The 14795-nt window shown below is 40.5% G+C and overlaps 1 protein-coding gene across 2 annotated transcripts in view; it reads right to left on the reverse strand.

Annotated features, from left to right (window-relative positions):
• The window catches only part of WDR48 (WD repeat domain 48), a 49233-nt gene continuing 34438 nt past the window's right edge, over nt 1-14795 (reverse strand). Inside the window, exons 14-20 of one of the 2 annotated variants that reach the window (XR_004644377.1) lie at nt 12684-12779; nt 9456-9561; nt 8062-8149; nt 6639-6715; nt 5305-5497; nt 1801-1987; nt 1-134 (exon numbers count right to left, since the gene is read on the reverse strand). Coding sequence is in view for 1 of the 2 variants with exons in the window: in XM_034759933.1 (XP_034615824.1) it covers nt 1892-1987; nt 5305-5497; nt 6639-6715; nt 8062-8149; nt 9456-9561; nt 12684-12779 (656 nt within the window). In the remaining variant the exon portion in view is untranslated. Of the gene's footprint in view, nt 1988-5304; nt 5498-6638; nt 6716-8061; nt 8150-9455; nt 9562-12683; nt 12780-14795 lie in introns of both variants that reach the window. The other variant, XM_034759933.1, reaches the window with a different exon arrangement.

Genomic DNA, 14795 nt, shown 5'->3' on the forward strand with positions numbered 1-14795 from the left:
TTTTAAATATTTTAACTAAAGCCTTTTATTCTGTACAACTGTGAAACACAGATCATTTACCCTTTTGGCATTGCAGACTCCCTTCAATCTTTCCTGAAACTGCATTATTGGGATGGTTGGAAGTGTAACCTTGGCTGATTTCAGACAAAAAAAAAAAAAAAAGAACGAATGAACGAACGAACTGGGAGCAGTTACAATGTATACAAAGGGACAGCAAGACAACCAGAAAGAATCACTGTCTGTTAGAACAAAGCATAGACCTCTGCTATTAATAAATATAATTCAGGACAATTTAGTAATAAAAGTTACACAGTTCTGCTAAACATTTTAATTCACAAATATCACTAAAAATGTGCAATACAGCACAATTGTGTCAAATGGAGTATGCACAGAAATGGGGCTTAAAAATTAAATTTGACTTTCTTTCAAGGAAGGGAAAAAGACATGCTAGCTTAATTCTTAACCATACCCTCTTGTTTAAGTGGTGACTTTGTCCAGGACATAATGTATTTGGATATTTTTCAAACAACATATGACAGTGGAATTTTTTTTTTTTTTTTTTGTCATTTGATCACTATAAAATCCCAGTAAACTAATGTATCTGGGACTTTCTGTAGGCCCCAGCCTAAATCCTGATAGCAAAACACAGGAAGGGCAAGAGCACATGTCTCCTGAAGAAACTTGAATAAATATACTGCCCTCTGAAGGCACTTGTGCTTCTATTTCAGACAAGAATAATATTTTACACAATTTCGTGGTGAGGATTTTTAATTTGTTTTGGCTACAAATAGTCTTTTGGGACAGTCCCAAATTTTCTTGCCAAAAGCTGAAATGCTTCCCGCCCCAGTAAGCTAAACTTTATACTAGGCTACTATGAATATATGAAAGCCTTAGATTTTTAGAAAGAACATGAAAAGAAGATGTGTACAACTATAACAACAAAATCTGCATATAAAACTTGGGAAAAAAAGAACACAAATGCTTTTATATCATGGATATGAAATTTGCTGCTGACATCAACAAATAAAGTTAAAATTTTCAGAACGGTCTTAATTTTTTTTAACAAAATGCCACATAAGTATAGAGCACAGTTGCTTGGAATTCCAACTAGCGTGTCTTTAAAACAAGGACACAATGCAGGAAGAATTATATTTTTTTAAAAAAATCTATTAAATTTTGCAAAACATGTTTATTCTATTATGATGCACAGCATCACTGGACTGACCCTGCTATAATATTTCTCTCGTATTCTTAATCTGAATGTCAATAGCTCTCTATAAGAACGTTTGAACTGCAGTATTAAAACAATTCTAATTATATTAACTTTTGACTTACAATTAAATGGGCTACTACTTTCAAGTGTGCAATAGCTTTTGGTGTTTTTTGAGATTTCTCTAAGTGGTAAAAATTATTTTTATGAATAACCTGTGAAAAATCATTGTAGGTAATGTACGAATGGAATGTATTAAAAAAAATACAATGCATGCATTATGAACATAGTGACTAATATGGCCAAAACAGTGTTTCATATCAAGCCCGAGCAGATGAAAATTTAATGCTCTGGAAAAAAACAAACAAGAAGGAAGCAAAAGTCTGCACTGGATCATCATCTGTTCTCTGTACACCTCACATAACATGAACCACTAGGGACTTCTCATTTCACTTGGTGTGCCTTAACTAGGACAGACTTTAGTTTAAGTCATATAGATTTTTTTCCTCTATATTACAGATCTATTAGTCACTTCAGTTATTAAATGTATACTCTCTGGTCCATACTGAGTCATTAGAAGTCTCATCTACCTTAGGGTTCAGTGGGCTTCTATAGTACTACTCTTGGAACCAGTACAGTAAGGTCAAGTAAATGAACAACCATTTGAGTCCATCATTCCTTTCACGTTGATTTCTGTCGGTAGTGAAGTGTCAGATCACCACCACTCTTCCATATGAAGTGCTTAACAGTTCGAAGGTCCATATTTGGATCCAAAACCTGCAGTGTAAGAGAATTTATATTTTATTGCAGAAGACTATATATAAAAATATGTTAAATCTTTGGATGCTGGAAGTTTTGATTTTCAAACAAGCATATTCTAGGCTGACAAGTGGTACACCATACTAATGAGGACTGGTGCCAATGGACTAACATACATTAGAGAGCACCAACAGCAGCATATATAGGCTTGGAATGATCATCAGTAAATGTCAGTAAACATCAAAATGTATAGATAGGCAAATAAGAAAAATGCTGCTGCTTGAGTCCCACTTTACTGTCTATAAAATCTACTGTAATACTGGTATTGTGGAGTTGGAACAGGGGTGCCATTTAGGTGACTTTAACTTATTGAATTTGAACATCTACTGTCTTCCCCCCATTACTGAGACTATTACACTCCTTTCACTTGTGATCCAAGGAAGTTTGAAACCTGCTTCCAAAGTAGCAATGCCTCTTGCTGTGCTATTGCACATATTGCCACTAAATAATTTTACTACTAAACCCAACAGGCAATATAAAAATATGCTCTGAAGTTAGACAGATTTTGAACAGGACTAGAAATGTAACAATATTCTAAACCCCATAGTTTATTTGCTTAGTTAATCTTAATGATGTTATACAGAAGTGCGATTACAATTTATTGCAGATGAGCATTCTGATTGATATCAAATTCTAGGAGGCATACAATAGATGAAAATGTGAAATGATTTTTAAAACTAATTTGTTCCTAGTCTGGTTTTACAGCTTTCTAAATAATTTTGTCTGGAAGAGAGGTATACGCTACACAACACTCTAAACACTGGCATCCAACAAACATGAGTAGCTTAAGACCCTCCTCAATGGAACTCTTCTTTAAAGCCTGTGATCTCCGAGAATAACAAAATACTGTCATCTGTGTTTACTATTCATATCAATATAGCTAGTATATGGTTAATATGATTATTAGCATGAGCAAGAGTTTGGAGTATTAGGCCGCAAAAGAGAACACAGTTCAACAACCAAAATTCTGTGATCTAGACATTTGGTAATGCAATTTATCCACTGTGACAGGGTCAGGCCAGATGGCTACAGGACAGTGTTCCTATTGGGAACCAGGCCGCCTGCCCACTGCTTAAGGACCTCCCCCCCCCAGCCTAAGGGGAGGAGTCACAGGGCCTGGAAACCAAATAATTCCGGGGGACAACTAATGAGATAACAGGGATGGGAGTGAGGTCAAAGGGTCAAACAAAGGGAACCTGACGGGAACACCAAGCAGAGAACCCCGGACAGGGCCCACTGCTCCTCAAAAACATAGAGAGCCAGCGGACGCTGCCCAGAGGAACTCTGCCCAGATGCGTGAGCGGATGGAGGATCGGAAATAGGCCCCACAGTCACAGGAGACCTCATCGGCCAACCTCCTCTTCCTGGTTTTATAGATGGCCGTTTTAGCCAGGGCCAGGAGGAGGTTGACCAGGAGGTCCTGTGGCTTTGTGGGGCCATGGATGGGGAGTGCAGATAAGGAAGTCAGGGGAAAAGTGGAGCCCGAAGCATAACAAAATATTTGTGAGGAGCCAGAATAGGGGCTCCAACCTGGCGCACTCCAAGTAAACGTGCGCCAGGATCTCTCTCCCTCACACCGCAGAAGGGGCAGGTGTCCGGGATGGGGGTAAACCGTGCCAAGTACATGCCTGTGCTCACGGCCCCATGAAGGAGCCGGAGAGTGTTCCTTTTTGAGTACTGGGATGTGGGCGAGCGCTAGTCCACTGCTGAAAGCCCCTCCTCCAGCCTAAGGAGGGGCTACTAAACCCAGAGCCCAACTGAGTGCGGGAGACGACAAAGGCAACAACAGGAACAGGCGTGGGGGTTAAAGGACCAAAACTAAGGAACCAGAAGGGGACACCGAGCAGAGAACCCCAGACAGCGCCCACTGCTCCTTGAAAACATAGAGAGAGCCAGCGGCCGCTACCCAGAGGAACTCTGCCCGGATACGTGAACGGATGAAAGAATGAAAACTGGCCCCACAGTCGCAGGCCCCCCTCCGCCAACCTCCTCTCCCTGGTGTTACGAATGGCCACCTTGGCTATGGCTAGGAGGAGGTTGACGAGGTGGTCCCGCGACTTCGTGAGGGCCTCGGATCAGGAGTGCATAAAGAAATAAATGCGGGGAAAGTGCAGCCAGAACCTCAATAAGAGGTTCTGGAGGAGCCGGAAGAGGGGCTACAGCCTGGCGCACTGAAGGTACGCGTGCGCCAGGGTCTCCCTCATGCCACAGAAGGGACAGGCTTCAGGGACAGTGGTAAACCGCGCCAAGTACATGCCCATGCTCACAGCCCCATGAAGGAGCCCAAGGGTGTTAGAAGGCAGATATATTAGTCCCAGATGAAGTATATCCCTTTTCCCTGGGTAAGGTAACAGGGGCAGTTCCAGAACAAGCAGGAACTTGCTGGAACCAATTAAGGCAGGCAGGCTAATTAGGACACCTGGAGCCAATTAAGAAGAAACTGCTAGAATCAATTAGGACAGGCTGGCTAATCAGGGCACCTCCGTTTAAAAAGGGCCTCACTTCAGTTTGTGGTGTGCATGCGAGGAGCTGGGAGCAAGAGGCACTAGGAGCTGAGAGTGAGAAGGTGTACTGCTGGAGGACTGAGGAGTACAAGCATTATCAGACACCAGGAGAAAGGTCCTGTGGTGAGGATAAAGAAGGTGTTGGGAGGAGGCCATGGGGAAGTAGCCCAGGGAGTTGTAGCTGTCACACAGCGGTTCCAGGAGGCACTCGACAGCTACAGTCCACAAGGCCCTGGGCTGGCACCCGGAGTAGAGGGCAGGCCCGGGTTCCCCCCAAATCTCCCAACTCCTGATCAGACACAGGAGGAGTTGACCTGGACTGTGGGCTCCACCAGAGGGGAAGGTCTCTGGGCTGTTCCCCGACCCACATGGTGGATCAGCAGAGACTGCGGGGATTGTTCTCCTTCCTTTTCCCCATGCTAGCCGGTGATGAGGTTATCGGAGTAAAACAGCAGATTTGAGCCACAAAAGTGGCCAAACTGAGGGCTGCCGTGAATCTCTGAGGCGAGCAAATCCGCCAATAAAGCACAGGTCTCACCAAGGTAGAGGAGGAACTTTGTCACACCACCCATGCTTTATATGCAAAAAGCAAAATAGTACTATCCGTTAACATTTGAGTTCATAACATAAAATTTAGTTTCAAAGGCATCTGTTTTAAAATAATTTACCTGTAGCACATTTTAAGAACAGTACCTAAAGGTTCACAAATGATTTACTATTCATCATCATATTTTTGCAAGAAGGCCTAAATGAGTGCTTATGTCAACTTACCTGGTCCTGGCACAAGAGTTCAATCTTTTCTTCTGCTAACACAGCAATGTCCTCCTCTTTCTCTTGTTCTCCAGCTTTTTCATTATTGGAGGAGCTAGTTGTCTGAGATTCATTATCCAGGTTTATGATTTTCTCATAAACATGCTCCATCACTTTTCTGACCTGCAGCATGTCACTAGCTGACAATCGATCTCTGTACAAGGTAATTAAAAATTGTGAAACACCAGATTTAGCCTTTCAAACACTTATCTTCACAGTATCATGTGCAATGATGTTTGCTATAGCAGTTATTTGTTTGTATTATATATTGTTTATAATCTAAAATAATATCTTTATAATAATGCCTTTATATAAATCAATGGTGAAGACTCATCACCATCTGGAATACTGTGTGCAGTACCAGGCGCCTTATCTGAAAAGGATATTGCAGAACTAAAGGTTGTTCAGAGAACAGCAACAAGAATGATCAAGATCTTGCATTGCAAAACTGAGATGAAGAGAGACTGAAAAGACTTGGACTGTTTACCTTAAAAAGGAGATGCATAATAGGTGAGATGATAAAAGTATATAAAATAATGACGTGTAAACAGAAGGGAGGTCAGGAATTTTTGTTTTCCCTATCTTATAACACAAGGGACATTCAATAAAACTTAAAAAGGTAGGAAATTCAAACTGATAAAAGGAAATACTTTTGTGGGCAACATGTAATTAAACTGTGGAACTCATGCCACAGGAAGTCGTTGAGGCCAAGAACTTATCCAGATTCAAAGAGGGACTGGATGGTTATATGAATATCAAGAATACATACAGTTGTCATAATTAAAAGACAGCAAACATTTTAAAAAACTCATGTTTCAGGGCTCAAGCCAATCTCTAACTATTAGAAACCAGGATGACGTCTAATGTGAGGGGCAGGTTCTCCCAAGCTTGCCTACTCTGGTGTTTCTTACACCTTTCTCTGATTAAAGCATCTGTTTGAGATAGGATACAGGATTAGATAAGACATTGGGTTTGATCCAGTCAAAAATGTTATGGTACCAACTCAAACCTCGTTATTAATACTAAGGTAAAACCTTCTAAAGTACAATTAATTTAAGCCACTGCCATTTACAACTACAATATCTCCTAGATCTTTAAAATATTTTTATATCATCCAGTATAGCAGGATATTGTCCTGTAACACTAAATACCTTCTCTCCCAAGAATTGAGACAGCACGTCCAATGTTGTTCTCTGGATTAGCCAAGGGTACTGTTATTCTCTTTGGCATACCCTTTTACGAGTCTGCTAATATCAGTATCTCTGAAATATTAAGAGTCAAAAATATATACGTACTTTTTTAAAGTTTTTGCCCCTGAAGACGAATGAGGTTGAAGGTAGAAGGGAATCTTATTGAATTTGGGCATATTTTTCTAAAAGGAAACAAAATGTTACATTTAGTACCAATTGGCATCACAGAAATTATATTCACTTCATTATTTCCAATTGGAAAATGTGTTTACCTAATGTGTATTATTATATCAAATAAAAATGAGATTTTTCTCTAGCACAACCATTGAGGACAACTTTTCTTTGAATTGCTTAAGCTTCTGAGGTGCTCAGATCTATCTGATGCAAGTCCTTTGTTTGCCTAGCTTGGAGCTCATTTCAGCAGAAGCAGGTGGGTGTAAAGTGTACAGCACTTCTATACGATAAAAAGTCAAAACGCTAAATATTTTGTTTAAAAAATGACTAAGTTTTAAAGAAGACAGACTGAATATCTGGAATACAGCATCAGAAATCAGGTGTCTTAGAAGGTGATTTGTTAAGAAATTGAATCAAATTCCAGACACATGTGAAGAACACTTCACCCCAACCAGGCTACGAGGGACATTTAGTATGGTTCTAACTCAAAAAATGTACCTTTTCTTCTCTTGGACTCCCCCAAATTCATCTTATTTCAGTATGCCAACAAGCGACACCCCAGTAGACACTATGTTGATCATTTCCCCGTCAACCAGGAGACCCCATGAAGCTGGCTCGTTTGACAGGAAGCCAAGGTGGTGTTTAAGATAGAGATCTTCACAGGCCTAATTTTAAAACCTGACCCAGACCCAAACTGACAATGCTGAGTCATTTTCAGAACTGATGCAACCTGAACCCAACACTTTCCCCCCCAAACCTGTCAGCACCGTCAACCAGCACCTGGAGGTTGTGATTTGTCAGCATGCTTACTTCATTGCACAGTGGCAGCAGCCAGCAGAAGTGGGGCACACAGCTTCTACCATGCCAAGCCCACAGGCGGAAAGCAGCTGGAGACAGAAGACAGACATGGGGACTGGCAACCCCCCACTAGGCCAAGTCCCATGTTATACTGCTGACATAGGTTTGGGGGTAGGGAGTGTTGGGTTTGGGCTGGTTCTGAAAATGACAAATTGACACTCCTGGATTGGGTTTGAGTCAAGGCCAGGCTTTAAAATTAGGTTGAAGGAGACCTCTATCTGACGCATCACTCTGGTTCCTATTGGTTTATGGAACATAAGCGCAGTGCATGCTGGGAAGTAGGGATTTACAATGGGCAGGTGCCTGCAACCTGTAGTGAGGCTGAATTTCAATGGTATATGAGAAGAGTGTTTTGAGCTAGTAATGCCTTGAATACCCCATTAGGTCTGATTACTGAAGATATTCAATATACATTACTTGAGATGCTGGAGTCTATTAAATTCCTTTGCAGTTCACCTTTAAAAGAAGGGGAAAGTCTATACCTAATGACACTTACATCCACAGTGATGTCAATTACCCATTGTGGCACAGTTTCATTAAGCAGCATAGATTCAGTTTCACCACCTGAATCCCGACATAATAATCTAAAATATACAGAAATGAGTTTAATAAATAATACATTTAAGCATTGAGAAGAAAATTGCTGTACAGCACATAAATTACAGAACCTAAATGCAAAGATCAAAAAAGTGTGCACAAACAGTGATAGGCAAATACAGATATTAGTAAAATAATCAATCTGTTAATCAGATGAAAAAATAATAGTTCCATAACCACCAGTTAAGCAACATTAGTGTTTTAGGAATTTTTGTTTAAATGCACTTTAAATTCAAAATAAATTGTTTAAAAAAAAAAAACAAACAAGTATATACATTCTAGCAGTTTTGGGCTCCAATCCTTCAAGTTTGATGTGTGTGGGTGTACCCTTGCCCTTGTGTAGAGCCCCACTGATTGAATGGAACTTTCTGTAGACATAAGCATCTGCCAGTGCAGATCAAACTGAAGGGCTGGAATCCTTAGTTACAATTCAAAAGGATTAAGAGCTGCGGGAATGGGGTTCATTTTAAATTGAAAATGTATGCTCATTTTACTTGAATGACCTGTGATCTGAAAGTTACACTGCTCCCATGCTTGGGATGTGCTATATTCAGTTCTGGAAAACGAAGAAACCTAGACTGAAAACTAGTCTTAATTTAAGAACAGATATATTCGGTTACCAGGGATAAACATGAATGCTTTATGACATTCAAAAGCCTGGCATCCCAGGGATATTCATCATGATATATTAGGTGCTAAAGTCATGCTGGAATCAAAGTGGTGTAAAAGAGAAGATGGATGGTAATCAGAATGGCAAGATAAGATCTCATATTACTTGACTGGTCAGACCTAAGAGCACTCTGATAGACCAGCAAATACACTTTTAGGAGAAGTTCCCCAGACCGGTGGATCAGGAAAAAAAAAAAAAAAATCTCACCCTTGCAGACTAACACTGCAGCACCATAATAAAAGACAATTATACATTAAGCCCTGCTAGAACTTAAAGGGGTACATTAAATAGTCTTAGGAGGAAAATGAATCAGCTTTTGGTTGCCATTAACTGGTCTATAGGAAGGATGGTGTACAGGAAGTGCTCTCAGAGCTATAAATCAACAAGTCCTTGTAAGAGTTACTGTACAATTCATGACCTTGTAATGCACCGTGTCTTGATGATTTGGAATCTAGATGTTCCTAGTCTGACTATGGAATGGTATTATCAGCCACACACCAACTTTGTATGGTCAAGCTTCTATTTCCTGGACATTGATTAATTTCTGAAATTGTCCAAGAGCCAAAAAAAAAAAAAAAAAATTCTATTGCTTTAGCCACACTGCATTCTCTGAATTTCTGTACCTGAACAAAGTGCGTCCTCCAGCTTCACCAAAGATAACTGGTGTATGCGGTGGTACCTGAAAGTATCCATTTCCTTTCTGTACTCTGTTCTCCTGCTCACCATTCACTATGGAAAAATATACACCAAGACTATATACCTAGTTTTAGAGCCAAGTATACAGACTAACACAAGTTATTGTCTTTTTTCAATACAGTGATGAATTAAAAAAAGGAAATAAACAAAACACATGCAAAGATGAAGTGTTGATTTCTCATAAACCAGAATTTCCAACACTTAAACATTTCATGAGAAATACCAAGCACAATTAATACATTATAACTTTGTAGGAGGCAGATCTCAAATGTCTGATGTACAAGACAATAGGGGCCATGAGTGGGACATTGATTTACTATCAGTTTTCCCCAGTTTCTGAGCAATACAGAGGTGTAAGTATCTGGGGGAATTGAATGACCCTTACTTTAGAGGTGAGCAAGAAAAAGAATCATTCTGCAAAGGCAATTATTTCACATCCAAAGCAACGTCTTAACAAGCATTGTCTTTGCTTTCCCACCTAACTACCACTCTGAAACAGAGGACCAGGAGAACTTGACAGAGACATCTTGATTTCACTGCACTGTACATTCCATTAATTATTGATCAGGTTCATGGCTATGGACTATACAACTAGAAGTGACCAATGACATTTCAAATGTAGAGGGTCAGCTTAAAAGAGCAGTATTGGTGATTCACTTGTTACAGACTGACTACAGCTTTCAAAATGAAATTATTTGATAAATAATAATTATTTTGCAGTGCAATGTAAAGTTCTCTGAAAAATGTGGGCAAAAACTGTTTGGGTGCAATCCCTTTCAGTCAGAAAAGAACCCAGACTTACTATATGGTATCTGAAATCCACCAATTACCAAATTTTAATGTTCTGTTGACGCTACAACATACAGTACCAGAAAATTGAATAATATGGGTTCCTGTGGATCATATGAGTTCCCAAAAGACTGCTTAGCTCATTTATGAGCAGAGCATAAAATAAATGGAGGATCAGAATTCATAGCCAAGAGTAGAGTCTAGAGATAAGACTATTGTATATTCCCATGCCCGGAGCTCATCAGAAACAAAATAAAATCATTCTAGAAATTAGAAGGGAGAAATTTGGGGGTTTTAGAAATTTCTTTAAAATAATTTGGTGTTACCCCCCTGAATTATTTAAAAAAAAATCAAAATCTTTTTTGGAAGCAGTGGAAATTTCAGCTTAAAAAAAAATCCCACTGGAAGTAAGGTAGGGGAATGGTGTTACCTCAGCATGCATCAGGATCCTGTTCTCAAATGCTTCAAAAACACAACATAGATGCCAAGAGACATCCCTTTTTGTTAATAAGCAGATTTCAAACCCGTGTCCTCCAACTTATTTTCCATAATGCTGACTCCAGGGAAACTATGAACACTTTTCTCCCTGAGTTTTTCCCCAGACTACAAAATTAATGAAGTATTTTATTACTAAAATAGTTAGTATTCAGCTTGCCTATCCACAGTCTGTGTGTGGTCCCTCAGCTCTCTATTAACAATATCACTGATCCAAGAGACCCCCAGTGCACTTTTGATTTCCCAAGCCACTAGTAAGTATTTGCTTTGTATTGTTAAACTTTAATATTTTAAGAGCAAATTTAGAACCTGGTTTTACAATACTTATTTACCTGACTAGTCCTACTAAAGTACAGTACTATTCATGAGTCTATAGGAGAATCATGTCTCTAATACCTGGAAAGTTTGTAAATTGCCACTCCTTATTCTTCCCACCTCAAGAGTAAGGGCTTGTCTACATTACTGCTTAAGTTGATGCAAGTTATGTCGCTGAGGGGTGTGAAAAAACCACCTCCCTGAGCAATGTAACTTACATTGACTTAACATGGTGTCTACACCACACTATACTGGTGGGAGAACATGCTCCCGTTGACGTAGCAACCAGATGCGCTAAGTTGACGTGGCTGCATCAATCGCGCCAATTTAGCACGGTAGTGAAGACAAGCCCTTAAGCCTTCTAAATACACAGCACAGGAAGTAACAATGCAAGAGCCCCAAAAATAGCCTAACAGAGTGCCTCAACCCCATTCTGAGACCACACTGTGAGTGAAATAGTAGCTAAACCCACATAATCCATAGGAACATAGGACTGGAAGGGACCTCCTAGGTCACCAAGTCCAGTCACTTGCTATAGCAAGCAATTTCATCATATAATCCCATTCATAATTTTATCAAACTGCAGCTTAAACCTAGTTAGATTGTCCTAACTACTCCTATTGGAAGGTTGTTCCAGAATTTCACTCCTCCAATCGTTAGAAAACTTTTTCCAATTTCCACATTAAATTTATTCCAACACATGATAAGGATTTCAGCTGAAGGCCAATCTGATAAAAGAGCCAAGAGATTACCAAAACTAATAGTTTTGTAAGGTAAACATCTGTAAGACATCTGACTTTAAACCACCTCATTTTATGATGATCATTAAATAGCCAATGGACACCGAAAACTTTTGAATTGCTTTGGCCCTGGCTGGATGTGAACTTGTGTCCCAGTGAAAGGCTCTACCAATCAGCTTCCAAGCCTTTGAGCTACAGTTTCTCTTATTTTCTGCCAAATCCACCCACCTATCTTGTTTGCCATTTACATAACCCTGTTGTTAACCTCACCTTTCCTTTGTAGATTACTCCAGAAGGTAGCCTGCTGGGTCAGTACACAATTCTATTTTCAACACCCATTCAGTATAACACATTCCAACAAACATGACTGCTATTTATTAGTTTACACTAACCAGTAATGTCTACAAGCAAATTAGGCAATGTGCCCTGGACACTTACCCAGAAAAGCATAACTGAATTACTTCCATTCCTCTGCCCTGTCTAGAACTTAAGGAATTTATTCTCTCCCTTAAAAGTCCAGCCTCTTAATTTTACCAGAATTTTTTTTCCCACTGCCAACTAATAGCATTTCTGTAAATTCACCCTCAATGCAGAATCAGCTTTTCAATTGTTTCCTCTTTATTGTGGAGTTCCAAAGGCTTTTAAACAGCACTATTGTCAGTGGAGGAGTGCTACTTGAAACATTCCAAAGCAATGTTATATTAAAGCTATTGTACGTGTAGAGACAACTGTAAAAACTCACATAAAACAAAACAGCTATGAATGATAGAGACAAAAGGACTGAAAGATTCCTATATCGTACAGGTGAACACTAACCATGATTTATTTCATTTTCCTCTTCATCCATTGGATTGATGTGTGTTCTAGGCCAATACTCTAGAAGAGCTTGTAGTAGAAGCCCTCCAAGATTCACTATAACACATGATTAAAAACACAGAATACAATAATGTAAAATCACTGACACATATAGCCAGTTTAGAAAAAAAGACAACTCTCCATGTTTTTAATTCACAGCTGGTTAATATAAGCCAATTGTTTGTATTTCTTATCAAAGCTTAAGAAGTTAATGCAAGAGAAATTAAACATTTTAAAAAAATGTTAGGTCCCAATTCTGCAATGAACTCCATGCTGGCACTGAGGTCCACTGATGTGGAGTTCATCTCAGGGTCAGGGGCTTAGGCCCAGATCCACAAATTGAGTTAGGTGTCTAACTCCCACTGTAATCCTCAAAACCCTGGCTACTAACCCTGAAGGTGCCTAAAATCCTTTGGCACCTAAATTTCCAATAAAGCCTTTATGACACCTAAGTTTCTGCTTCTGGGTACGTGCACTGCTGCCTCACTCGAAGAGCTTGAATACCTATCTCATGCCTAAGCCCCAGAAGGATCTTTGAACCATGTGAAACTAGGCATTCCTTTGCCTAACTTGATGGCTGGGCCCAATCTGGTGGACATGCTCTGAGCACATTAATTCCAAACAAAACTGCGAGGGGGAAAGGAGGAAGAGGCACCTGCAGCAACCTCCCTAACCTTTAGGTTCAGTGGTTAGGGCAGTGTTTCCCAAATAGTTGATCCCAATCCACCTGTGCGTTATGGGAAAGTTTTAGATGGTTGCCACATCCAGGGCCAGATGAACTTGTCACTTGACCCTGACCTAGGCAAACATACACTTGGCCTGGCAGAAAGCTTCAGTTGGGGTGGAGAGAAGAGGAGGAGACTGGTGAGCAAGCCTGCCTTGACCTCATCCCACAGTGGGGCTGGGCCCAGTTCCCCACTCTGGTTGTTGCGACCTGGCACACGAGGCTGCAGCAACCACTCAGGTTTGGCTTGGCCAGCGCCCCCTGAGAGACTGAGTGGTGCTGAGACCTCGAGCATCAGGTTGCACAGGGCAGGAGAGCTTGCCCTTCAACCCCAGCCCCACCCATCTAGGTCTCCCCTCTATGCTGGGCCAGGATTAGGGTTGTGGTAACAGGGCAGAAGGTGCATATACGTAAATGATGGGTCACAAAAGAAAAACAAAGCTGTTGGTGGGTTGCCTTTGGTAAAACATTTGGGAACCAGTGGGCTAGGACACTCACCTGAGACATGAGAGAACCCTGTTCAAATCTTCTCTTCTCTCAAGGCACAGGGGGGAATTGAACCGGAGTCCTTCATTTCCTGGGAGATTTCACTAACCACTGGACTAAAGGTTATACGGGTGGCTGCCACTTCCGATACCCTCCCCACTCACACACATCCCCTCGGGCTTTTGCATGGACTTAGGTGTGTGCTGCCATTCTTCTTGTAAGAAACAGCTTAGATGCCTGACTCCAAGAAGGGATCTACAGCTAGGAATCCTAAGTGGAGACAGGCACCTAATTCCCTTTGACGGACAGGGCTTAAGACACAACTTTTTCCTTGGCATCTGCTACTGGCTAGCTTAGGCAGCTCCTCACCTAGCACTATGGCTTTTGTGGATCCCATTCCTAGGTGCCTAACTCTCTCCATGCACTAAGCAGGGAGTCCTGTGTCCAACTCTGGTTTGTGGATTCCACTGGGAGCACCCTAGAGGTTAGGTGCTCCCGCGCTCTGAGTTGCAATGCCTAAGTTGTTTTGTGGATTTGGACCTTAAGTCTTTAGTCTTACAGAAAAAGCTAATTTTGCTATAATGCCCATCAGCTTGAATTGTTTTTAACAATTATTTTAAGATACGAGTTTATTACAATATTATTCTCTAGTTCAGATCTTTCATGTAATAATTCCAGTCTAGCATTTTTCATTTTGCTTTTTGAAGGAAAATGAAATGGACAAATGAAATAGACAAAGTGAACACAAGATTGCCATTATAAAGCATCTCAGTGCATTTTCATTGGAGAGTCATTTGGAAGATTTAGTCTCAAGAAAAGTGGGGAAGTCCAAGCAAGCACAAAATTACCATCTACCAGAAATG

The sequence above is a fragment of the Trachemys scripta genome, chromosome 2, assembly GCF_013100865.1.
Source record: "Trachemys scripta elegans isolate TJP31775 chromosome 2, CAS_Tse_1.0, whole genome shotgun sequence".
Lineage (NCBI taxonomy): Eukaryota > Metazoa > Chordata > Testudines > Emydidae > Trachemys > Trachemys scripta.